Here is a 26,836-nt window from a genome sequence, read left to right on the forward strand (position 1 = left end):
TGTGTGTCCATCTATTAGAGAGAATAACTAAAAGCAGAGGCTCTGGATAAAGTCCAGGTGCCTGGGCTGGAATCCTCCTGTTACCAGAAACCCACTGGATAACCTAAAACAAGTCATTTCAACGCTAGCTCAGTTTCCAGGTCTGTAAAATGGGATTCATAATCGCACTTTCTGTGGGTTTGCTGTGAGTTGTAGATGAGTTACTGTATGCAAAGTTCTGGCTGGTACAGAGAAAGTACATGGTCCGTAGGATCAGCTCTTATTATTGTTAATGTATGATATTAAAAACAATCATGCAAAGAGCATTGCCTGAACTGTGTGAGTGAGCCAGGCCAGGGATGGCTAGTGGATTAGATACACATGGAAAAGTAACTTGTGCATTCACTGTTCCAGCCAGTTATGCTATTGGTAAGTATACTGCCGGCTTCCCAGAATGGCTTTGCTGGTCTCCTCTAAAGTACTGGAGCTGGTGTTACTCTGGAGTCTAGGATTTAGGTTCTCTCAGTAGGTATGTAGCCCTTAGCTGTTGATGGGGCTTAAGTTGGTCCGGGGCAGCTGGGACCAGGTGGGGCTGTTTTCTCCACCTGACCCCTGACTACTATTAAACCATAAAGCACTTATTTTTTATTCATTTATCTAGCAAGTGATTTCTTTTCTTGACCCTGGAGGAAAATAAATGTAACTTAGGGGCTAAAAATTTTGGTCTCCCCAAAAGCCAGCCTCCCAGTCTCAAAGCATCACTTGGGTTCTATGGACTAAAAGGTCTCGAACTGCACTATGGGAGCTTGGATTTTAAACATCTGCTCCTCAGGGCATTTGCTCACTGCATGTGGGGCAAGATTCTGGCCCCCACAGGAGGCCAGGCATTTTGGCTTAACAGTAATGGGGTACTAAAGGCTGCAGGATTTCTGTCTCAATTCCCACAGCAAACTCAAATTGCTGGTTTATGTCCCCAGAGCTCAAGGGTCAGTACTAAAAGTGAACACAGTTTTACAGGTGTCCGGGGTGACGGGTATACACGTGGTCAGGTGAGCAGGCCCAGCTCATGAAGACACAGAGGAGATATATGGGCATCTATCTCTATTTCCATTAGTCCCTCATTCATTCAACAAATTCATATTATGCAATGCTGCCTCCTGGATGTCTGCTGGGGCAGATGAGAGAGGAGTCTGACCTGGTCCTGTCCGTAAGGACTCTCAATGTAGTATAATAAGAAGCCATAAAACACAGCTAAAGTACAAAGAATAACGTGGAAAGTGATACCCAGCATAAGAGAAGGTCAGAGAAGGAGTCCAGAGGGCAGGCTCAAAGAGGAATTTGAGTTTGAGACTTGAGTGATTGGTGGGATTTAGCCAACATACCTGAAATATCAGTGTACTTGCCTTCCGAGGAACAAGAGGCTTTTTTCTCTTGACCAAATCCCATGTAGAGTTTGAAGTTTGTGTGACCAGAATATTAGGTGCCCGTGTGTTCTAAATTTGTAATTCTCAGAATCTGCTGGGGAAGGACATGTGCTTCTCCGGTTCTGAAAACAGCTCAAAGAATGGAGAAAACAGACCCGATTTGGGGATGACTTATTGTCAGTTCCCGGAACCTTTGTCTTTATTTAAAACAGCCTGTTCAATGCAAGTCCTCTCTATCTCAAAAGGCCTTTGGGATTTGAAAGCTTTTCTGGAAATGAATGCCTTTTAGGTTCAAATGCTTTTTTTTTGCCAAAATGTTAGGAAGGAAAGATCACAGTAACAAGTGTTAGAACAGAGGCGACTTTGTCTTGTTTTCTTTCAATGAAATGCCTCACATCTACCCCAAGTTTGTTCGTCAGCTTTCTGCTCTGCTATTATTTTGATACGGGGACTTGAAAGTACAGTCCTTCCCCAGCGATCATTAAAGCTGAGCCCTCGGGGCAGTTGTGGCTACACGTCTGTGCTACAAGTCTTCCAACCCAGAGTCCACACCCTGGCTCCAGGCTGAGGACCCTGTCAGCCCTGGAAGGTGGCCTCACGCTCCCACAGGGGAGCGGGAGGTCAGGATCCACAGAACAGGCCAGATGAAGTCACCATCCCGTGCAGGGAGGTGGAGAGAGCTTAGCCCTCTCTGCCAGTCTGGCAACTCCAGCAGAGTCCTCAGCGCTCATCCCACACACTCGGTGCTAGTCACTGCTGTGTGTTTACATGAGTAATGAAGCTGCCGGGGGAGGGGTGTAGTAAGCCCAGCGCGGAGCCTCGCCGCTCTCATTCGGAGGGAAGCTGACATCCACACCAAGTCAAGTCCAGACTTCAGACTTCCAGGGACGTGGCCCGGGAGCGGTCAGGCATATGCTGTAGCTTTCGGGAGCCCAGGCATCCTCAGGCAGATGTTTGTCGACTGGAATGGGTAATCGCTACTTTCTCTTTGCTTGATTTGTGTTTGTGGGCTTGTTTACCTTCTGTAATTCCAGGCTGGCTTGCGGGGGGTGAGGAGGGGAGATGGTTTGTACTTTCAGACAAACGTTTTGGGGAAATGAGAGAAGGGAGAGGGGATTTGGGAGGAGGGGGGGGTCTCAGCCGGAGCTCCAAAGCCACTTTTTAAAACTTTTGCCTGATTGTAAAGGCAGCTCTATTTACGGGGTTTTAGGAATAGCCAACTGTCATCCATAGCATAAAATCAAATTAGTGGGATTAACTGTGTTTGTAAAATGAGGACAATATAAAATGTCCTGAAACCACTGGTTAACTGCATGGCAACTAAGAGGTTTCGAAACTGTCCGGATTTGGCATTGTCACAATCATCAAGAGTGTGGGTACCTACCTGGGAAGGTCTGAAAGGAATTGCTTGGGGTATAATTCATTCGTTTGAAATTCTCCAAGGGCTAGCTGGCTAGTTGGTTTGTTTTACTTTTGTTCGACTTGGGTGACTGATGAAGTTAAATGTGAAAGCTGATGCCGGACAGCCCTAGTCCTCAGTAAACAGCAGCCTTTATTCCTCTGCTTTCTGTGTGGATCTTAAAGAGATTCAAGCTCAACATCAAGGTTGAAATATAACTTTGATTTGCATCTTGTCTGTGGCTTTTAGAAAGTATAAATAATCTCCACGGAATCTGGCTAACCCCAGTGTGATCTTTGGAAGTTATTTTAAATAACCCTCAAGATGGTCATTAAAAAATATACTGAGAAGGAAAAAAGAGCATGCTGGGTTACATGTATCTGCCAGATTTGTTCAGATTTGAAACAGGCTGGTCTCAATATTATTAGTAAATACATGTAATGATTTTTTTTTTCAGATTGTTATTGCAAATACCTCTCTCTGTAGCTCTCTCTTTCTCTCTACTTATATGTATAACTTGAGAAAATGCTCATGTCTCCATATTTGAAGAGAGATGTTTTTAAACATAATATTACTGTGATACTGTCATGGGCTGGCATATCACTTAGGTTTCTGAAAAAGAGTCAAAACAAAACAAAGAATAATCTTGGAGCCTGGCTCAGGGCTGCCGTCCGCCCAACCTGTTTCTTTTCTAACAATGGGGAAAGGCATTTTCCTTTCATCATCCTTTAGAGCTGAGGGCTTCATTTTATTTATATTAATTAGACATGTGACAGTGTAATAGATTAGCTTTGGGAAAGAAGTGCAGACGTGCATGGTCTTCCAAGGTGCAGCCCTTCAGGGAGAGAAGCATTAAATGAGGGCTGGCTACCACAGATGCGTACATGTGTCTGCACACGTGATGGGGACCACTGGAGTAAGATGCTGGGTTTTGACTAAGGAAATCCATGCCAATGAAAATGTATATCAATTGCTCTCCATTTGTTTTCAGCGCCGAATCTTAAAGGCAGACCACGCAAAAAGAAATCATGCCCACAGAGAAGAGATTCATTCAGTGCTGTGAAAGATCCCAACAACAATTCGGATGGCAAAGCCATTGTCAAGGTACAGTTGTTTGCGCCGTGGTGTTCATTTTGCTGCATAGTTTTATTTTCCTCTTTCTCTTTATCTCTCTACTCTGTGTGTCTTAGTGGCAGTTGGCAATTCCAGATCTAACTTTGGTATTCACAGCTCTCTGCTATGTCTATTCTCACCAACTCTCCTGCCTTGGGAGGTGGAGGGTGGGGGAGGGAGGTAAGCATTTTGATTAGTCAACAGAAAGACTTCCCACCTCCCAGTTTGGCCTGTTGGGTGAAGGACAGATGATTAAGCGCCCACGTCATTGAGGCTGAGATTTCATAGTAGGTGACACAATGACATAGTTTACTCTGCTTGTATCAAAAATAGACCAGCTGAACCATCCTTTTTCTGAATGTGTTCAGCTAAATCTGCTGCAGAGATTAATGGAGGATGAAATTAGAAATGGCTAGAATTAATCGTTTTAGTTCCATATTTTTATTTCAAAATCACCTCTAACTTACCTTAGAGTAAAATTAAAGACACATAGCAAAATGTTTACATGTATACATATACTCATCCATACATTTATATGTTTTTTAAGATCTCTCTTTTTAATTAAATTTATTGGGGTGACATCGGTCAACATGATCATATAGGTTTCAGGCGTGGGTTTCTATATCACAAGATCAGTATATCTTAATGCAGAATAAAGGTCCAAGTTCAAGGCTACTTGTTGAGGACGCAGGCCCATTTTTGCCCCCGGCATTCTTAGGAATTCTGAAAGTGTGAGCGTGAAGTATTTAGCACCAGGAAGTGTGAAGTGCCACTTCATATTTTCAGACCTATCTTTTTTACTTTAGTGAGTTTGGATCAGATTTCTACGGTTCCGTTTATGGGGTGTTTGCGTTTAGGTGTTGTTTCTGTGCCAAAGGCAGCAATAGTCCCTTTAGGATCTGAATTGAAGACTGGATATCAATGTGATACCACATTTCCAGATTCAAGGACTAAGCTTATGGAAGTGGGAACATTTTGATTATTGGAGACTTTGGAAGATTCTGATGTAGAAAAACATGAATTCAGTTCTATGTTGAAAATCTACTGTTTTTCTGCCACGTACTCCACGCCTCCTCCCAGTGTAAGGAAACAAATCCTCAACATTCACATTCTCTAAATCTTATCTTCATGGGGCATTTCTGAGGCTGCTTTGTTATCATTTCTTCATGCTTCCAGGATTGCAAAGTGTTACAGAGAGATCAACCAGGAGAAATGTATATTTTCTGGCTAAAACAACAACAACAAACTTCTTTCCCTAAAGTTATTTTTTTGTTCTGTTCATTTAACCATCTGCAAGTGAGTCCACCTGAATACCAAGTATGACATTTTTTAATAATTTGGACACTTCGCCCCTGGAGCTGCCTATCTAGGGCTTTGATTTCCATGGTCTTCGAGGATGTCAGCCGGAACAGTTTATTCCCTATGATGTGGTTTGCAATACAATAAAGAATGGAGTGAGAAGGCTTTAAGATTGTAACATTCAGCAGAGCTTGTACTGCTGATGTCTTGTGTTGGCTCCCTGCCCCGTACTTCTAAGATGACATCATGTGTTTATCCCGGCATTTCCTATACCTGAGCCCAGTGGGATGAAGCTCCCTCTCATGTCACTTGGAGTCACTACCAACGGATGCCTCTGGGAGTTTTATAAAACTCATACAACTGACCTGAAATCACAACCCTACAACATCTCTCTCCCTGGAAAGGCAGCTCAGGACTCACATGAAGACCCACAAAACTAAAGAGAACAGGAGCCTGCTCTGTATTTGATGTTCACTGACTTATCCTTCGTAGGAATGATGGTCTTCAAGCCATTTCTACACCTCCCATCAGTGCAGCCTTTCAGAATTTTTACCTGGAGGAGGATTATCCTTCCATCGTTGGTTTCGATGGTGAATGTATGGATATCCCACTGCAGCCAGCTCCTGGGGACTGGTCTAAATGTCCAACTCTTCTTGGAGTCTTGGATTATAGTCCTGCTTATTCCCGTGGGTCAGGCAGGACCTATTCATATAGAAGAGAGACTGGTAGGTGTGAAGGATGGTGGGCTTATTTGATGGCACCAACAAGACCAATATAAAATCCCTACAGAATGAACAAGCCACATCTGGGCCAGGACTACCATTAAAAAGGCATCTGTGTCATCAAGTGGTCTTTTCTCATGAAATGCTACCGTAGAGATTACAAACCTGTGACCATCGATCCTTTGCTGAGCTGGGAGCATCATTTCAGGTGACGGTTAGTTTGGCTTTATGACCAAGAGCTGTGTGACTTTTTCCTCCCAAAAGTTTCTCAAATAGACCATTTCTAACTACGGCTTTCTGCAGCTCCACCTGGCAACGCGCTCAGCGTGAGAATCCACTGGGTTTCTTGGGTGCATGGCTGGAAAAACAAGTCAAGTCATCTACCTGTCTCCATGAAAGGTTGCACTCTCTCAATGTGAACATGAAAACTAGCTATACAAGACTCTGAGAAGATCACGGCTTCCCAAAGATAGCAAAAGTCACGTGGGAAAAGGTTCCACTTCTCTGGAGATGTCATGAAGGTGTCCAGCTCAAGTACTGCTGTTTCCCTTGGGATCATCTTACAGCAGCAGATCTGGGGCCCGAGCCAGTTCATATGGTGATCTACACAGGAGAAGTCTCAGCCCAGGGCTCTACTGAAAGGCCTCCACTGATAGAAGGCCAATGACTTCACATCCTATAAGCACTTTCCAAAGGCCAGACGTGTATAACAGGTGGTTTATAGCCTAAAAGGGACATAAAAAGGAAGCAATGTCTCCTTTCATTTACATCACAAACATACTTTCAACATTTTACAAATAGGATGAGTTCATTATTTTCCCTATTTTTTCATCCCCTTTGGTTCTCAGAACTACTTCCACAGTTTATTCCCTCCCGGTTTCCCGAAGAAGAAAATGAGGGTATCCTAGCACGTTAGTGACTGAATTGAAATGACTCCGGCTTCTTTCCTGCTGGCTCAGCACATCTCGCTGTCCCAGTTAAAAGCTGGATTAGTTATAACTCCATCCAGCAAAAGGATGTGGTTAATATCAAATCGGTGGTGGCTCATTGAAAACAGTAAATGTGGATTCTTTACTTAGCACTTCCTCAAGCACTTTGGAAACCCCAAAGCTCTTAGTGAGCTCAACAAGTATTAGACGTACAGGTCGGGAGAAACAGAGCTGGTAATTAAGTGTTACCATCAAAAGGGTGGGCTTTCTCAAGGTCAACACGAGGACTAGCTCTCTTTTAATATTTCGGTGGATTGAAATGCTCAGAATGTTTTGGGTAAATGTGAAAAAAGTGCAAAAGAACTTGGCCTGTTTCTATCCAGAAACAGAATAACGCCCTCAAGGGCTCATTTATATTAACTGAAGAAATGTATGGAGCTAGTCTGAGAAAGGAAGCCGCTGTTCACTTCTTAGGGAGCACCTGGTTCCCAAGGAGACACCAACTGGGAAGACACCAACTGAGGTGCAGGATGGAGTTCAGGAGGTGGCAGCTGCTTCACCTGGAGCCTTTTCCGTGAAGCAGGGAGTCTGAGTGGCATTGGGCCTGATTTGTGCGCCCCTCCCCGCTTTCCTTCTGTTTCTGGGTGTCTCTGCACAGGTGAGGCAGAAGGTTAGGCAGCTATCTAGACGCTGAGGGATAAACCTCTTTCTCCCTTAACAATGCTATTTCTGACCTAATAATATAGAAAAGTGGCCCATTGTCACTACAGGTTGAAGGCTCAGACTGTTTTATATGCAAACCTTATATCTACTCTTATTTGTACAAGACTGGAGTTTAGAGTGAGGGAGACCTCTAACCCCAGAAGCCTGCCCCTCGCTAGCCAAATGACAATACAGGACCTAGCTGAGCTCCAGTTTCCTCCTCTGCAAGGTGGGGCTAAATACTAGCCTTTTATGAGTCTTGTGTACGTTAGGTAGACTGTATGAAGCCCAGCCTTGTCTCTGGCGCATTGTCGGTGCTCAGTTGATAAATCACCTTTCTAAGCTGTAGGTTTTGTAAAACCTAGCCATTAAGATGTGCTTTTTCATTGGAAGCATGTTTTTATTGCCAATTTAATTTTTTTATAAGAGTGTCAGTGAAGTAGTATAGTGTTTAAAATCGCAAGCCCTCGAGTTGAGACTACCTGGGTTCCAATACCATACTTGCCACTTACTAACCGGGACGTGATTTTGTGATTGTGTACGTGTCATTCATCCTCTCTGTACCTCAGTTTCCTCTAAGATGAGAATAATAATTCACCTTCTTAGAGCTGTGGGCATGAAATGAGAGAATACCGCCCTGGCCAGTTTGGCTCAATGGATAGAGCATCAGCCTGCAGACTGAAGGGTCCTGGGTTTGATCCTGGTCAAGAGCACATGCCCGGGGTTGCAGGCTTCATCCCCCCGTTGGGGGCGTGCAGGAGGCAGCTGATCAATGAATCTCTCTTATCATTGATGTTTCTATCTCTCTCTCCCTCTTCATCCCTCTTTGAAATCATAAAAAACTTATTTTTTTAAAAAATTGAGATAATACCTAAAAAGTGCTTAGAAGAGCCTGGTTCCTAATAGCCACTCAAAAAAGGTTGGGACCCGTACAGATTAAAATGGGAGTAACTTTATAATTTCAAAAAGCCCTGGGATGATAGATTTCATCAGAACTTTAGACTCAACAATCTAAAATTTGGCAGTGAAAAAATGATGATCACATAAAGTTTCACTGGATGTTTCCCTTAATATATAATGTTACAGTGTACTGAAGTTTGAAAATACTGTTAAGTAAAAATTCTCCATGGAAAAATTTTTAATACCATTTCCACAGGCCCTTAAAAATTAAAATCTTATCTAGAAGCTCAGTTGAATGAGTTGTGCAGGAAGTTTTATTTTTAGCAGGACCCGTCCGAAGATATTAAACTACCGTGTTCACTTGAGAGACTAAGCCATAAAGAAAACCTTTTAAAAGGATACACTTCCCTTTAATAAATAAGCATAGCCTTTTATGTTCTTAGTGCTTGGAAAGGAGAATCTGAAGGGGAAAAAAAAGAGAGAGAGGTCAAAAATCTGAAATGGAAAACGTTGTTGAGTTAGTGGGACATTTTTATTCATATCATTCCCCCAGCCCTTGCCCTCTTCTCTTCGATGTTAGATATGGAAATGTAAAGAATATTGGAATGTACACATTCCCCACGGGCACACTTGAACTTAAAGTTTGACCCTTTGTACTTCCCCCTTTTACAATTAAAATAGCTCGGCAACTTAGCGTTATATTTAACAGCCATCAAAGGCCTCTTGTAGAGCATGGCAGTGAGGAGGGAACATTAGGTTAGCCTCTCGGTGTGCCAAGTCCCATATTCGCCTAGAGTATGGAAGGCAGAACATCTGGAGCATTCACCGCCATTTATTTGTTCATTATGGAGCAAGTTCACATTTCCAGGTGACCTCTACTCTTTGTGGCAAGTTCCCATTTCCTATTTCCTATAGTCTCAGAGCCGACTGAAAAGCAAGAAGCCCTCATTAAAGAGTGGGATCTTTCCTTTCCTCCTGAGGGTAGAACCGGCTGATGTTCCTGATGCCAGTGTCTGCTGGCATCCATGTGTCTTCCCAGGTTGCTGGAAAGAGTAGCAACAAGATAAGTTTCCTATGAAGAGAATGACTTGTCTTTCATTGTGATACAAAGTGTGAGAACTCTGGGTGAAGAAGTTAGGGATTGTTCAATGACATTCACAGATGGTGCTCCGTAGGAAAAGTATATGAGGAGGCAGGAGAATGGCCCCACCAGATGCCAACACTGTTTCTGGTTTCACATCAACATACTTGGAAGGAGTCTAAAAGAGGCTGGAAAAAACTAGCCACCTGTTTCTATAAATAAAGTTTTATTGGGACAAAGCCACACCCATTTGTTTACATACTGCCTGTGACTGCTTTCACCCTAGAGTTGAGCAGTCTCAAGAGAGGCTGTGATGGCCTAAAGTCTACAATATTTACTACTTGGCTTGACAGAAACTCACCATCCCCTGGTCTAAGACAATTCTTATTCAGTGATGCCTCTAAAAAGCTATTTGAGGGCAAGGGCAATTTATTGGTTCACCCTTCCCACCCAGTGAAATGTGTCACTCGCTACGGCTTTGTAAACAGTCCAGGGCTGCGCTTGATTTGATGTGGCATTTTCCCCCCTCTTCCAGGTGAAATGTGAGGCCAGGTCTGCCTTGACCAAGCCGAAGAATAACCATAATAACTGTAAAAAAGTCTCCAATGAAGAAAAACCAAAGGTTGCCATTGGTGAAGAGTGCAGGGCAGACGAGCAGGCCTTCCTGGTGGCACTTTATAAATACATGAAAGAAAGGAAGACGCCAATAGAACGAATACCCTATTTAGGTTTTAAACAGAGTAAGTATACTTGTTTTCATTTTTGAAATGTGAAAACTGCTCAGATTCTTTGACTTGGAAAAAAATATTTTTGACTCAGGATTATGTTGAAATCCTAATCTGGGGATGATGATGTTCTCTGTTTATACTAAATCTACAAATCATCCAAGCCAGGAATTTTTTTCCCTTCCTTTTTCCGCTACATTGTTCCCTTCTGGGGCAGTTGCAGTGAGATATTTATAGGCTTGAATCCACTGATTATGACTGGAAATAGACATGTTGAAAGTTTCTCATTTTCTGTTTTGTCAATCTTGAGTGTTTGCAACGCCTTTCTTCTGAGATAATAACATGACGTAGCTTTATCAGACACAGATGTTGCCTGTGAAAAGACGGCTTTTAAAAGGAGGACACTTAGAGGTGGACAAAACAACAACAAAGAGAAAGCATATTTCCTAAGCCCCAGATTTGTTAAGAGATAACAAAAACCTGATGACTTCAGAGGAAACAAGAAGTAAACAAATTTGAACCGAGGACCCAATTTTGAATTACTTTGACATGTCCGTTTAACCGTCCTCAGTATATTTTTATGCAGATCAGGGAACTCACAGCTTAGCAGAATTCCATAGAAAAAAAGTAGAAGAAACCCAGACCCCGCCTTGATTTCACAAATGAATATATATTTGGCCTCTGTCTGGATTTTGTGGCACATGAAGCGTGAGCCTCTGGCTTGATACAGTATTTTCTCCCAACGTATCTTCCTAGATTAAAACCATGTGTCATTTTGATGAAGAATGTCAAACCTTCATGTTTTACATAACAATTTACATACCTAATAGCAACTGGCACTGATTGCAAGAGAACCCTCGCAGCCATTATAAACTTATATAACTACGAATGATTACAATGTTTGTCTGAAAACTGGTTGCTGGAAATAGAAGTAAAATTAATGTACTATGAACAGCTTTGTTGCATTATGCATTGGTTCAGATGAAATCAAGGCCGAGGCAGGGCTCTTGATAGCTTTGAAACAGTGCAAGGTTCAATGAGGCTTCTTGTACGTGTTGTGTCAAAGAGCCTTTTAAAATTGATTTTATTTTGTTTTTTTTATTTCTCTTACCAAGGAATTACTTGAAGTCCAATTTTCCCCTCTTGTAAAAGAATCAAATCCATAGCAGTCCCAGTATTTGGTACGAGTGAACAGGGTGGCTAGCGATTTGACATAGTTGTTTAACAACATAAACATATGCAAACCCTGGAAAGAGAAATCTGTTTAAAAGAAGTATTTTTGCAATACCATACAGGCGAGTTAGGGGACTAAGTGGACTCATTTCCTCTGTGATGGAGTATCTTCCTTCCCTTTGATCTGTTGTATCACTGATGCCTCAAGGGTGAAATATTTTTCCTGCTCACTGCAAGGCACCACATGTTAGTGAAATACAGGATGAGTTTTTTATATAGTGCTGCCATCAGGCATTCTATTAAAAAGATAATCATATATTAACTTAGCTGTTATTGATTGATTATGAAGAGATTTTATCTGAAGGAAGCATATATTATTACCCAATGGCTTCTTTCTAAGGGTTGAACCAGACCAGCCCCAAACTGGAAAAATCCCACAGTTCCCCCAAGGACACTGTAACTTAGCTCCTCTCAGTCTGCTGATGGCAACAGGACGCAAACTGTGTTGTCCTTTATCCTATAAGTAGAACCATTTCCGAATTTGTGACTGTTCTTTAGAAATATTTTAAGTGGTGATAATATATCCTGTTATTGAGTGCCCTTTGGCAAATTGTTTCCTAAGAACTTAGATCTCTGGGGTATGTTAGTATTTCTTTTCTTTCTTTTTTTTTTTTTTTTTTCTCTTTCTCATTGAAAAACAAAACAAAACAAAAATGTTTTAATTGACATTTCTTGGAAATATGTTAATGCAATGCTTATCTAAATACTTATTGTCCCTCTAACAGTTAACCTTTGGACTATGTTTCAAGCTGCTCAAAAACTGGGAGGATATGAAACAGTAAGTGTTTAAGCAACTTAAATGAAATAATTTTGCAATCTAAACCCCTCCCCCTCCCCCCTTTGACCAAAATAGAGACAATACGAAAGCAGACCATCACCGACTGCCTTTTCCAATGGCTCTACACTTTTGGGGGTTTATTGGGCCGCTTTTGGAAACAGTCCCAATTAGTTCCAGGTTTGGCAAAATTGTAAACTTGTCGTAAAAGCTACAAGTGGAAAACATATGTAACTCTCCCCTGTCAGGGAAATTAGTTGGGTCTGTAATTTTTTCCCATGTTGAGAAAGGGCTATTATTGTACAACAAGCCAAGATTGCATAAAAGAAATTTCCCTTGGCAACATACCTGACATCTGCTCATGTCTAATATGGGAAATGTATTAAAGGCTTTCAGAAGTAATCAGTATTGGCCATTAAGGAATAAAATGCAGCAAATCTCCTCTCATTCTGGGGCAGAGCGGCTTTATTAGACAAGGGTCAGTGCCGCATAAACAGGAAGTTATCAGACTTATTCAGAACAGGCTCTGACACTCTTTATCAGCTAATTCTAACTGACAGGAACGGGTTATTTTTAGCTCACGGGACAATTTGATGGCCACGGATTTTTATAGCTTGTATTTTGAACCAATAAAATGTTAGAGCAGCAAACTAAGATTAAAATCTTGAAGGAAGAAGAAAGAACTGCATTAATATAGCACACAGAGATGACATCTGTAATAAAATCAGTTGACATAGGAAGATGTCGTCATTGGAAATATTTTCTCCTCCACACAATGATCAGATTAAGTTGTGCAGTTTCTTCTGCAATTGAATAAGAAATTGTTGTTTCTTTCCTTACGAAGTAACCTGGGATATCTCTGTATCATAGTAAAATGACAGTAAGAGACACAAAATCAAGAAAATGAAATTCATTTTAGCCCAAACATAATAACTAGTGTTTCTGGCCAGATACAGCATATTGTTCCACAAACTAACTGAATAGTTGGATGTCAGGAGCTGGGGACGGGAAAAGATGGCAAACATTATATGATTCAGATAGTCTGGTATTTACTATAGAGATATCTGCTGTGAATTCTGACTAAAAACTCTTTGAGTAGGTGTGCATGTAATATTTTTAGTTAATATATGGGCTACACATATATGTTTGTGAGGAAATATAATACTGATATGAACTACATGTAAAATGTGTATTTCATAGACATGAATTTACTTAAAATACTTGTTTTATCAAGTGCCCTATGTAAAAATAAACAGTGTTATTTTTTCACTTGGTTGGATCTGTTGAAGGAACAAAGGATGGACTCTTTGCCACTGTGACTCATAGTTTTGCAAAATCTTGAGCTAATTATAGCTTTCATCTATGTGAAAAAGATGATATCTTATTCAGGGTTAGTCTCATAAATTTAGAAATCGACCCCATAGCCTAGACTTTTGACTTAAATGGGGTCTAACTTTTTGTGTTAAGAATAGGAGTATACATTTTTATGAACTGTGACTACAGATAAGTTACATGATATTGCACAATATTATGAAATGTCTTTTTAAATCCAGGAACTTGTTGTTATTCACTGATAAGGAGAGTGCTAGCAAATTTCACAGAATCAGTTTTTCCTGCTTTTGTATCTTCTGTATCTTCACAAGGACTTTTTTCCCATGAAACTGCAAATTGGTGTCGAATATACAAAAGAAACTTCTGCTAAGTTTCAGGGCATTTGCAGTACTCTTTGAACAAGTAGTACTTATTCTTTTGTTGGATGAATGAATGAATGAATGAATGATCACACAATTAGAAAATCACCTAAACACATACAGGGTGGGGCAAAAGTAGGTTTAGAGTTGTTCATATGGAAAATAATACAGTAATTAATAAATAATAGCACAAGAATAAACTCTGTTTCACATACTGTAAAACTACTTTTGCCCCACCCTGCATCTATTGAGTGTCTTTTGTGTACAAGGCATTGTGTTGGGCATTCTGGGAGATGCAAACATATCTAGGCCAGTAGTTCTAGTTGCTTACCATCCACAAGAGGTGGCAATAAGAGATACATAGAAAAGATCCTGCACCTCCTCATTTAGAGATGAGGGAAGGAAGACTTATTACTCTGATGACAGTTGAGCAGAATTTTGGAGAATAGATGGAATTTAGACATGACAGATCATGGCCTTCCAGGAAGAGAAAATCAAATGGGGAAATAAAACATGGAGGTAGAATAAGGTTGGGCACAGAGAGTTTAAGTCACGTAAAGATGAGTGACTAGCTGGCCAGGATGAATGACCATGAGAGAAGGATGGAGCCCAGTGAGTAGGGATCTTGGATGCTAGGCCCCAGAGTTCTTCATCAGGCAGCAGGGGGATACCTTGGAGACTGCTTTGCTTTGCCACCTATTCTGCCTTCACTGTGTGTGAAGGTGGAGTGGAGTAGAGAGAGGCTGGGATGGAGGGATATGGAAGACCAGATTGGTGTCTGCCTTTTATCTGGTTATGAGTTTCATGTCACTTCAGCAAATCCACATGAGGACTGGTGATCTCTGCGATGGCTCTTTCCCCTTCCATTTCCATTCACACTTCAACTCCCTCATTGTGCATTGGGTCCCTCCCATTCTTCAGAACACTCCGGATTTTTTCATCTCACCTCAGGCGGGGAATCTCCATAGCCATCTTTCTATGAAATCTTCATCTGAGGCCATAAACTAGATGAAGCTAATTGGTTGGATTTTTTCTTCCCTCGCTCTCTCCCTTCCTTCCTTCTTTTCTCCCCCCCCCCCCCCCCGCCCCTTTTTTTTATATGCCTCATGTTACCTGTTGGCCCTGCAGGCACTTAAGGTTGCCACTCCCATTCCACACTTAAGCTTTTGAATCTCCTAAGTGAAGAATACGTTTTTCTTTTGGTATATTTTGGCTAATAAAATTGTGAGACGTTCAGTGAGAATTCAGTTTTGAAGTTAGTCCAGAAGCTGTATGAATAATATCCAAAGCCTGGGGACTTAAGTTGTCATCACAGTGCTACCAAAGGACACTTATCTGTGAGATTATCTGATACCAGAACAACTATAGACTTGTCATTTAGAGCTCAAAAGAGATCTTAGAATCCTCTAGATCAGTGCTTCCCAAAGGTTACTCCACAACTGGGGTTCAAATTTTCAATGGGGAACTTTAAAGTATAAGCCATTGTCTAGGCCTCCACACTGAAATATAAACTTTGTTGTAGGGCCTGAGCCTGAGAACCCGAGATTCCCTTTTCTTAAGCTGTCCAGGTGAGGTTAATTCAAAGCTAAGTGTAACAGTGATTATTAACACTTCACCTCATGGGTCATAGCTTCAGAATGGGACCCCATTTAAGTCAAATGTCGAAGATTAGAAAACTATCTTCAGGTCATTACTAAATAAACATCCAACATATTAACATTTTGTTGACTCAAAAGAAGCCAACATTTTCCCATGAGTATTTTTCCATTTAGTAAATGGTCATCTAAATTGGGACTCAGTAAGCTATTTTCATTTTGAATAAGGGAAAGTGTAGCACCCTAACATTTTTTATTTTTCACAAATTGGCCTTTGTGTAGAAAAAGATCCTCCCCATGTTCCAGCCCCAGCCTTTGTTTTACAAAGGAGGAAACTGAGGTACAAGGAGGTGAAATTATTTGCAGGGATCATCATGGCATTCTCCCAGTTCTGACAACTGAGAATGTTGTGTACAATCATGTTACCCTCCATAGCCACTGAAAGTTAAAGGAGATTCATAAATGATCATTCTTTGAGACTTCCATTCTCAGCAGTCTCTTATGTGTCCAGATTGCTTTCTACATAATGTGGGTGATTCTTGGAAAAAAGATTTAATAACCTACCTTTGTTGATAGCATCTTTCAGTCAGTTCTTTGTATCTAACAAGATCCTTAGCAGATAAACTGCTACCTGCTGAAACTATCTGATTCTTGAGAAAAATGTGTGAATTTAGGAGATGGGGGTCAAGAAGTCTGGATGGTGTAAATATTCAGCAATAGTAAAAAATTTCAAGTTTAAAATTTGTAAATGTATCTCTTCTGCACTTCACTTGTGATTGGATAAAGACGTCCGTCCCTCTGGAATTCCTTCTGGTTATAAAAAGAGGCCATCTTAATTGGTTTGTTTTTGTTTGTGGTTATAAGCTATTTCAAATCTTCTGGTTTGAATTGTGGATTATGGATTATTTCATTTCAGTTCTTCAGGACCCTCAAATTTAATTTAAAAGAGAAAGTTTTATTTTAAGCCTTTATAACATTTGACTAGTGGCTATATTCGGTTCTCTTGGGGTCCTCTACCTTTGCTGGAAATGTATATTGTGTCTCTGCATCCTTAAATTTAGAGATCATAAATATATTGAATGGATTTGATTTCCGAAAAAAAACCAAAAAAACAATATCCTGGCATTTTGATTGTTTGGCAATGAGGACCCTTCCTTTGCAGTCCCATATCCAACTTCTTCCACACATTTTAGAGTTTTGGTACTGACAGTTGAGGATGCAGAACTGGATAAAGTTGCTGATGAGCTAAGAGGCCTGCACTTCAGTTTCTGGTGAAGCAATTAAAGCTCGCAGGGTAGCTAGGGGTATTAGCAGGATGCATCAAGTTGAAGGTGGTTTGCTAAAGTGATTTCCATTTGGCTACCCGTTTGATGGCATGCCAGAGGCAGTATTTGGAAAGAAGGTAGTAGAGCAGGGAGTTGGGCCTTAAGTAAATCTAGAGGCAGAAGACCATGCACGTGGTGCCTTTGAAGAATGTCAGCTAGCAGCCCCAAAGTTCCCATGGGTGAGACAGGACCATTATTTCTCATCTGGAAGGAGTTGCTTATCTTCTTGCTGGAAGGATTAGGCTTTGGCATGAGATTCTGACTTTGAAGAAAGATGACAGTAAGTGACAAAAATGACAGAAATTCTGTCATTTCATGACATCCTCTCAATCTACTAACCCTAGTTCTCTGGACAGACAAAACCTCTTGCTTAATTCAAAATTTTTGAGGCCAAAGATGATGTCATGTAGTTTTGAAAGGCTCCAGTTCCTGGAGTACTACCAGGAAAAAAAAGTCATCCTCCTTTAATTCAGTCCACCCTCAAGGTGTCCTGAGAAAGACGCTGTTTCTCAGAGCAGCCTGGGCAGCACCGCTTGCCGGAAAACTCTGCTTTTGACTTGATATTTCCTGCACATTCTTAAGCCATGGAAACTCCAGAGTCCTAAAAGATCTCTGGTTGCTGTTTCCTCACTGGGCCACAACAATGCCAAGATTATTCATCCCTGCAACCTCCAAGGGAGCAAAATCAAGGCTCGAAGTCTGTGTCTTGGGTTAAAACAGTTGTCCGGTTTTTCTTAAGTCACAGGATATTTTCATCAAATAAAATCGTGGAAGGGACAATTCCTGCCCCACGCACTGGACCTGTTTTCTTGACAGGGGTGGGCAAGGTGAAGAGTTAGCTTCGAGCCACCTTTCCCACATCGCCTGGGTTCTGAAGCGCAGTTTGAAAACCACTGTACTTACGGGCAGTGAAACTTCATGAACATAAAAGGTGTGGAGTGCTTTTCAGAGTTTCTTGGGTCTTACCGCACTCGGGAAAGAAGTAACTGTCAAGTGTCTTCCAAGTCTGATTGGGGCTCACACACACCTAGATTGGTTTATTTCACTTGGGTGTGGTCTGCTCAGCTTTTCATCTTGCTTCATGGTTCCTTGTATGGGGCTGTGCTTCCTGCTAAATTATGACCCCTTGAAAGCTGTAACATCTCTTTCTGTTCATGATGCCTTCCCACCCTCAACCCTCCACCTCCATGCCTCTGTACCTGACACAGCGCCCTAAGACAGGAAGCACTAGCAGCTGGGTTGCTGTCCTGAACCCCTTTCATCAAAGTGAGGACCTTGAAGGAGATGACAGGAGAAGCACAGTCCACGAGAAATAACTGCCGGATGAATTTGGCCGTTTTCTTTAGGAAACAAAGAGCCAGAAGTTCGTTGTATCTTTAAAGATCTAAAATAAATAGAAGGTGAGGTTGAAACGTGAACATGACCAGGAGGCCTGAAGCTTAGGGAAAATTGATCAAACTAACCCCTTGGCTAGATCACAGTTTACCGCTAAATGGGGCTGGGGGCTGCATACCAGGAAGCAGATGGCCGCCAGATAGGGTCTAAAGCTAACACACATCCAGAGAGCACATTGAACAACAGAATAAAAACCCTAAGCAAACGGATAATTAGGCCCGAGGCAGGCATATTAGAACAGAAGGCAGATTTATACAGGTGGGAGCACGATGCCCAGTAGCTGGGCCAGGAGGAGTTCTCAGGTTTTTTTCCTCTCTCCTTATAGGGCCGTGCGACCCATTATAAAGTTTGGATAATGGGAGGATGCAGACATTTCTTGCGTTAGAGCCTGTGGTCAGCATTTGTATTAAAAGTGCACCTGGACACACACAAAAATAAAGTTGGGCACCTAGGAGAACTGTGCACTTAAAAGCATTTCGCAGTTGGAAAGAGCACATTTGATGACTTTCCTGTGGAAATAAAATGTCTCAAAATGGCCCGGTTCATCCAGGCTGGCCAGTGGGCCCTAGGGAAACAGAGAGGCCTCTTCCTCGGAGGCCAGGCCCTTGCTGTCTTCACTCCAGAAGAGTCCTCACTAGTGAAAACTGTATTTAAAAACGGGAGCCTGCTGGCTTGGGGCTAACACAGACCTCTGGCCTGCTGCTCATGGCTCGTTAGCACCAAGGGGAGCTTGATGCTGGCTTCCTGCTGCCACATTTCAATCCGAGAGGGAGGAAGATTTTTGTTTCCCTTTTGACGATTCATTCATTATTTATTCTTAAAGAAGTTGTGTCATCTCTGTGATAGGCAAGTATTTAACAGGGCATTCCCTAGTCTTGAGGGTAGGATGTGGGAGGGGGACATGGTCAGTTTCCAAAATTATCCGTATCAGCAGTGGTCTCTTCCTCATTACATTTTCCACAATCTGTATTATTTTGTGTAGGTGTTTGGTCAATTGTTTATTGCTGACACCCCCCCGCCCCCTCCCCCTCAAGGATGCAGTCATGTTGGGTCTGGTTGTCATTGTTGCATCTCAGCTGCTAGCACAGTGCCCAACAGATGGGAGATGTTCAGTACATGCTGAATGAATGGATGTGTGCATGGATGGATTCAGATATAATTGGAACTTATCCGTGACTCTGTGGTGATCATCATAGTAAAACCTCTGTTCTGTCTAGAGGCAGGAGCAGCCAGGGCAGAAGGAACCATAGTTTTACTGGGTTCTTTAAGAGTAACATTGTAGAGCATTATTAACCTAGCCCACCCCCTTGGATTCTTGCTGACCTCGTAGTTAGGCTCTTTGCCCACTAGGTCAAAGTTGAGAACTTGTAGCAGAAGTTATACTTCCCACAGTCATCTGCCTCACTTGAAGCAAAGGGCCCCTGGAGTTCTGTATTATCACCCCGCTCCAACCATGGGCTATTCAGGAGGTCATTCTGCTACGGAGGCTGCTTTGATGTCGCAGGAAAAGGTCTGCTTTTGGGACCATAAGACATCAGTATGAACCTTGGTTTTGCCATTCTGCTGCTGTGTACCCTTGGGCAAGTCATGCAACCTCTCCTCGGAGTCTCCCTTCCTTCTATAATCCGCCTCACAGGCTGATGGGAGGATTAAATGACATTATGGATGTGAAATCTCTTTATAAAATATGAAATGCAGTGTACACGAGATCCAAGAGTGATGGGAGTGGTGGTCTGTTGTGAAGTGATTGCAGGGACACATGCAGGCTGTTTCCTGGCCCTGCTGGGCTCCCAAGGCCCACACACCTCATCTGAGAGAGGATTCTTCTTCCTTCATTCTTCCTGATTCTCTCAGAGACCAACCTGAAATTGTATTCTTTAAAAGGCTGGAGGGAGCTTGTCATTCAATATAACATAACTACCAAAATATGTATTTTGAGTGTTTTGAAAAGGGCTTGAAACCGTTTATTATAATCGAAACCAAGCCACAAATAAATTTTTAGCTACACCTGCTAGTGGAGGTAAAGGTGGTTCTTTCTAATGAGAACTATTGGAACAAATTGGTTCAAGAATGATGGACGTGAAATTGAACAATGCAGACAGAACTCACATTGTCTTGAGATCCCACTGGGGCCTGTTGAGAAGGCTTTACAGGAATGAAGGGGTTCTCCTGATTTGAAATGGAAAAGATACCTCTTAGTTTCTAATGTTTAACCACCCTTGCCCTCCTCTGTAAAGATTACAATTTCAAACCCCTGGTTGCAAGTGCAGAGTTCTTCCCCCTGAATTACTGTCTTTAGCCCCTAAGTGGACTCCATGGGCAGTTCTGGGGGTATTTTTCACAAGAAGCCTCCTGCTCTGATTGTATTAAATGCCATGGCCCTCAATGCCACACCCTGCCCCCTCCACAGTCCACTCACAGTTTTCCTGTGATCTAATTTGGAAACTTTCACGGGGGCCTTAGAACTTGTTCTCTCTTCCTAGTTCAAGGAAACACTGGGCTTGCTGGGATGTTGCAAATGATGGGGTTTCCCACAATTCATCATCTGCCAGATCACGCATCTGCTATTCTGTAAAATCTTAATTTACATATGAAAATAGAATGAAAGAAAAATAAATAAATAATGTGCCATAGTGTGCCGTTCAGTATGTCGCAAGCTGTTTGCTTTTATTCACCTAACTCAAAAATGTACATAGCTTGCCTTTTAACTTTGGAATATGTTCCTTTTCATAGAATTTGATTGATACCCCATTTTCCCAATCTAAGTGAATAAAAATAAACAGCTTGCGCGACATGTACAGTTGTAGATTTTGATTTGGTGGTTAGAGGAGCTGTCATAAAAATGTAGCTCGAAATGACTGCAAATTCCATCACCAACTTGATCAGTTTAATTAGTTGATGTTGTAATTTATTTAGTTTTTAAAGTAGGCAACATATCACAGAGTTCAGAAGTCAGAAGATACAAAAGCATGTTTGGTGAAGAGGGTTTCTCGTCACGTGGCCACCCTTTTCCACACCCCTCGAGCAACCTGTGCTAATTCTGTTCATTTACACTGAGGTACTAAGATATATTTTAGGAAATTTTTATTTTCTTTTAATGCTGTACCACGTGACATCAAGGAACAGAGTACAAGTTTGAGACCTTAGGGGGCAAATAACTTCATAAGTATCAAGGGAGATGCCTTGGATGAAAATACACTAAGGGTGACAAAATACAGAGCCAAAGGTAGAATTCCATTTTTATTGTAAAGTAAGAACTCACTGTAAAACCGTGTCTCCCCATGTACCCATTTGGACTTCCCTGTATCTGGGTTTCCAGAGCAGACCATTCTCCTCTGACTGTTGCATATGTATTGAATCCTGCCACTGCGAATCTCTTACGATGCAAGATTGAATTTCCCATTGCCATTCTTTCAGATAACAGCCCGCCGTCAATGGAAACACATTTATGATGAATTAGGCGGTAATCCTGGGAGCACCAGCGCCGCCACGTGCACCCGCAGACATTATGAAAGGTAAAAAAGACAAACACCAAGAAACTTTTTTTTTTTGAATTTTGGAAAGTCCTTGCTTAATTGAAAGTGTGTTAATTAGATGGCATTTCTGGTCAGGGATTAGACCAGAGGGGAAGGACCTTTTAGGAAACAGAAAAATATCCCGCTAGCATTTTCCTTTGCATACCTCCTTGTGATTTTTAAGGGACATGGCTTTCTCTGGTTACTGGGGCTAAAATTAGATGTTCTTTTAAGTTTGCTTTTATCCTGTGACCACCTGCCTGACAATACTGTCCCTCCCCCACCCCAAGCATAGATTACTCAATATGTTCTCTGAGAAGCTTTAAAATCTAGGAAACACAGGTCTACATTGTTACTATGAGGTCGCCATGTAACTATATTAACATTGAAATGTCTTAATGTTGAATGTATTAATATTGCAAAGTAGGCATTTCTTTAATAAGGAAATTGGCCCGAGATAAGATCTTTTGTTTTCTCCCATCTTGATATTTTTATTCTATGGCTATGCTTTTGACCTGGGAAATTCTTTCTTGCCAATCTCTGTGAGGTTTGGTTTTCTAATAACTAAAGTGTCTTCAGGAAGGTGATGATAATGCAAACAAGAAGTAATCAAATTAGACTAATCTGAGGGTTGTCTCCACAGGAGTATTTTCCCTTTGAATTAGGGCTGTGATACCCAACATCGAAGACCAGTTAGCAAATCCATGCATTATCCTTGCTCTGAGCTTCAAGCCCATACCTTATTTATTTAGGTCACACCAATTTCTTTATCAATAGCATTTCCCTTCTAAGTGTTAACTGATTTAGTTTTTTTATTTTAAATTTAGAGCTTGTGAGATCCAAGCAGAAGCTGGATAGTTCATAAAGGTTTGGTTCCCCACTGGATTACATTTTTTAAAAATATGTTTTTATTGATTTCAGAGAGAGGAAGGGAGAGGGAGAGGGAGATAGAAACATCAAGGATGAGAGAGGACCATTGATTGGCTGCCTTCTACATGCCCCACATGGGGGATTGAGCCCGCAAACCAGGCATGTGCCCTGACCGGGAATTGAACCCTGCCCTTCTGGTTCATGGGTCGATGCTCAACAGCTGAGCCACACCGGTAGGGCTGGATTACATTTTCTAAAACAGTTTTGTCTTTCAATTTGAATTATGATTTTGTCTACCAGTAAAGAAAACACAGAAACCACACCAGGTATTCAACAAAGAAAATTTACTATTGGGGTTGCTTAAACAAGTGTTGGCGTGAAGCACTACATTAATCCGAAGGTAATAACCAGTTTTCTTAGGGCTGGGAGAATAGAGAAAAGAGGTGTTGCCATCCAGATGTTCAGAGAGTGGGCCTCACAGATCTGGGGCTCAGATCCCTTCTGGGGAGAGGCACCCAACCTGTGCTGGTGCTTCAGAGGAGGAGCCTGCGGAGCTGGGCTCAGACCTAGGAGGCTGTGCTCCCTGGAGGGTGCTCCACCTCAGAGGAAAGGCATTGAAAGAAGCTAGGGGCTGGAACCAACTGCTGCTAAATTACTGTTGGGTTGGCACTGAAATGAACAGCAAGCAAAATACAAAGAAAGAGGTCCCTCCTCCCCTGACCTGGTAGGGCCCCATTTGCAGAACCCCAGTGAGAAGAGAGCTGACAAATGAGACGTAATTTACAGAGCCCCAGTCCCAGCATCACCAAACAGAGCACAGAGGGTGGAATTGGCGATGAGACATTAATCCCACTGCTAAGTGGGAATCCCTGTGCAGAGCCTGAGCCCAAGTTAGAGCACAGCTGGCCCCAGGTGATTAGCAAGGTGTTGAACCCTGCCTTGGCATTTCCCTTTGCCATCTAGGCCCCTCACATTGTGGTGATCAGAGACAAGGGTGTCTTGAGTAATTAGTAATTAGTACAAGTTAAGTGCCCAAATTTGCAGATAACTGATTTAAAAAAATATAAATCAGCCCGGCCCGTGTGGTTCAGTGGTTGAGAGTTGACCTATGAACCAGGAATTTACAGTGCCATTCCCGGTCAGAGCACATGCCTAGGTTGTGGGCTAGATCCCCAGCAGGGGGGCGTGCAGGAGGCAGCCAATCAATGATTCTCTCATCATTGATGTTTCTATCTCCCTTTTCCTTCCTCTCTGAAATCAATGAAAAATATATATATTTTAAAAATAAATAAAATTTAAAAATCAGACTCTATGTAAAATAATGCCACTCTCCCTCATTTGAACCCATCATGATTTTAAAGGAGTCAGCCATGCTCCTGCGTGCTGTAGGAGGAAAGTTTAGGAACTACTGATCTCAATGGCTTACTTCCCTTTAATGGTTTCAGCAGAGAAGGGCAGAGGACACTCCCATCTGTCCAGGGGCCTGAAAAAGTTCTGCTTTGGGCAAAGAAGCTCTTGGCTAAAACTGTACTTAGTGACCAAGGCCTATTTCATTCATTCTTGCTAGTCACAGGCTATGCTAACACAATTAAAACAGGTGACTAGATTGATGAAGGACCACCATTTTCAAAAAGGGTTCAAGGAGTTGGAAAGAGTCAGGATGTTGTGGGCAAACGTCTAGCAGAAGATGTTTTTGGAAATGTGTAAGTCCTTTCAAATCAGATCAAAGCCTGAGGGGTGTTTTCCTCTGTCGCTGGTTCCTCTGGTCTCTCATTCCTTTCACGCTGGTATAGACACTTGGTCCTTTTCCTGTTTCCCTACCCCCAGCTTTATTATCCTAGAACAGTGGTCGGCAAATTGGAGCTCTCGAGCCACATGCGGCTCTTTGGCCCCTTGAGCGTGGCCACGAAGTTTCAATCGCACTGTACGTGTGCGCCCGCACGTGGTACTTTGTGGAAGAGCCACACTCAAGGGGCCGCAGTTTGCCGACCACTGTCCTAGAAGATGAAGAAGAAATGAGTGATCTCCTATGCATTATCCACTGATTTATTTTTCATGCGGTGTGGCTCACCTTTCCCGTAAATGTTTTCATTTTCCAACAAGAAGAGGGGGAAAAAAATAGCCGGTTCCTCAGTAAATGTTGCTTGTGTATTAGTTGTGCACTTTTGGTTTATTAATGAGTGTAATAATGAAAGTGTGAGTTGTTGAAAAGAATCAATGGGTGTTTTTATTTAAGGCATAGTAGGAATGGTACAATGCCTGTGAATGCATCATTGTTGCTGAAGGCCTGACGCGTCCACACTTGCCTCTGATTGGCTTAAATCAAATGGGTCCAAGCACTTCATAAAAATGTCTTTGTCAGCCTGCTTTTGCTTCCAAACCTATTCATCTCTGTCAGTTTTTAATATTAGTACCAGGCTCCTGGCCATAGTCCATTAGTACTGTACTTAATTGCTCATGTTACAGCTGATCACCAATATAAAAAGCATTAACGTTTCCCCATCGTGAGACCGTTGCTATGTAGATATCTCAAACTCAGCAAAGCTTATGAAGTGTGGCTGTTCTGGACATTTCTTGCTGAGGGTTTATAGATAAAAGTCACTGTAGATGATAATGCAAAGAAAAATATCCACCTCCTTGGGGGCAGGACCGTTTGAAGGGGAAGATTTTCTTCCTTCCTCAACCCTTTATTTAAGGTGCCCCCACATGCTCGCTTCCATCAGCCAAGGAACAGAAAGGGAAATGATTACTTTTATGGAATTCTCTTAGTTTGATTTTTCTGGGACAGTCATTCACTTTAAAGGCTTTGTTTTCACATGCAGATTTGTTTTCTTTCTAAATGTTTTTGAGCACGTGCAAAGGGGGGGGGGGGGGGAAATCTTTACACCGAATACCAGATTACAGGTTTTGATTTTCCTGAATATAAATTACATGGTCTGTTTCTGTAGGGCACATGAAGTTGTTATTAGGGATGAAGAAGAAGCGAAAGCACTTTATGCTGTGTTTTTCTGAGTATTTCAAGAATCAAAATCATACACAAAGTATTTGTTTGGGGGGAGGAGTGAGGGTGAGCAATTACATTTCACCTTGTTGCAGACTTCGTGCCCAATTTCAAATTCTAACCTTTTGCTCTTCCCGTAAGCATTCCTCGGGCAGGACTATCCTGCCGCGTGGCTCAGGCGGCTTCCTTTGCAGTGACTTGGGGTGAGCTGTACCCAAGCCAGATGCGTACGCGCAGAATCCGGGTGACAGTCAGCTGGAGCTTCGGCCTTTTTTCTCTGAAGTTGGAAGGCCGGGTGTGGGAGGTTTGTGTTTTGAGGGAGATAAGTATGTGCTTTAAGGTAAATGCCAAAAATATATCAGGTTCCAAGGAATTCAGCTAATTATATTGTGGGAAAAGGCCAGGGGAAAGTAAGGTGAGTTACAGTCCTGTTCGTGTCTGTTCATGCCCAGGACATTGGTGTATCCTTGCTCATTTTGACAGCCTTGAAGTTAATTGATGCACAATGCAGAAAGTCCCAGGCGGGGTGGCAGCCCTTTAGATTTGAGAGGTCCCTGAGCCATCTTCTAGGCCAGTGTTGCCCAGTGAGGTTTTCTGACCCGTCTGTGAACTGTTGGCTACTAGGCCAGGGTGAGCCAAGCACAGCAACTGCAAATAAGCATCGATACACTTATGGAGCAACCTGCCAGAATAACTTTGTGTCTGCTGGTTAAAATTAAAAAAAAGAGGCTTGTATTTTGCATGCCTCTTTAAATATTGCCTTTTTCCAGTAATTCATTTTGATGGTGTTTTATGAAAGTGTCGGTAGACAACAGATGGGACATTTAGGAAACTAGTCCTTCACCCAAGGCATTGGAGAAGTATGGCTCCGCACCAGTGGTCACAAGCTCAAGTGTGTCCAGGAGCAGGTAGCGTAGGTAGTGCAGGTGGCCAGCTGGGAAAGTAGGAACCTGGCACAGACAACCCAGTCCAGGGAGGCCCGGTAGGATCAGCCAACACTCTTGCCTCAGGCGGATACAGTCTCTATGCTTCCAGACCTTCCTTGTTTTGGAGATCATTTTTATGTGAAATCATCTGACTTGCAAATATTGGTGCCAGTATTTCTGAAAGGATTTTTACATAAGCTAAACTAAACTTGCCCATGGGCAGAATGTAGCCTGCAG

At 42.1% G+C, this 26,836-nt stretch overlaps 1 protein-coding gene across 2 annotated transcripts in view; it reads left to right on the forward strand.

Moving 5' to 3' along the window:
- Positions 1 to 26,836, forward strand: part of ARID5B (AT-rich interaction domain 5B) — a 177,605-nt gene that overhangs the window by 130,976 nt on the left and 19,793 nt on the right. The window contains exons 1-5 of one of the 2 annotated variants that reach the window (XM_070432816.1): positions 1,938 to 2,373; positions 3,794 to 3,906; positions 10,084 to 10,288; positions 12,232 to 12,284; positions 21,705 to 21,802. In XM_070432816.1, coding sequence (XP_070288917.1) covers positions 2,370 to 2,373; positions 3,794 to 3,906; positions 10,084 to 10,288; positions 12,232 to 12,284; positions 21,705 to 21,802 — 473 coding nt within the window. In that variant the 5' untranslated portion in view covers positions 1,938 to 2,369. Of the gene's footprint in view, positions 1 to 1,937; positions 2,374 to 3,793; positions 3,907 to 10,083; positions 10,289 to 12,231; positions 12,285 to 21,704; positions 21,803 to 26,836 lie in introns of those variants that run through there. The other variant, XM_070432815.1, reaches the window with a different exon arrangement.

This window comes from Myotis yumanensis, unplaced genomic scaffold, assembly GCF_028538775.1.
Source record: "Myotis yumanensis isolate MYYU_CA2020_CCGP unplaced genomic scaffold, mMyoYum1.0.hap1 SCAF_13, whole genome shotgun sequence".
In the NCBI taxonomy this organism is placed as follows: Eukaryota; Metazoa; Chordata; class Mammalia; order Chiroptera; family Vespertilionidae; genus Myotis; species Myotis yumanensis.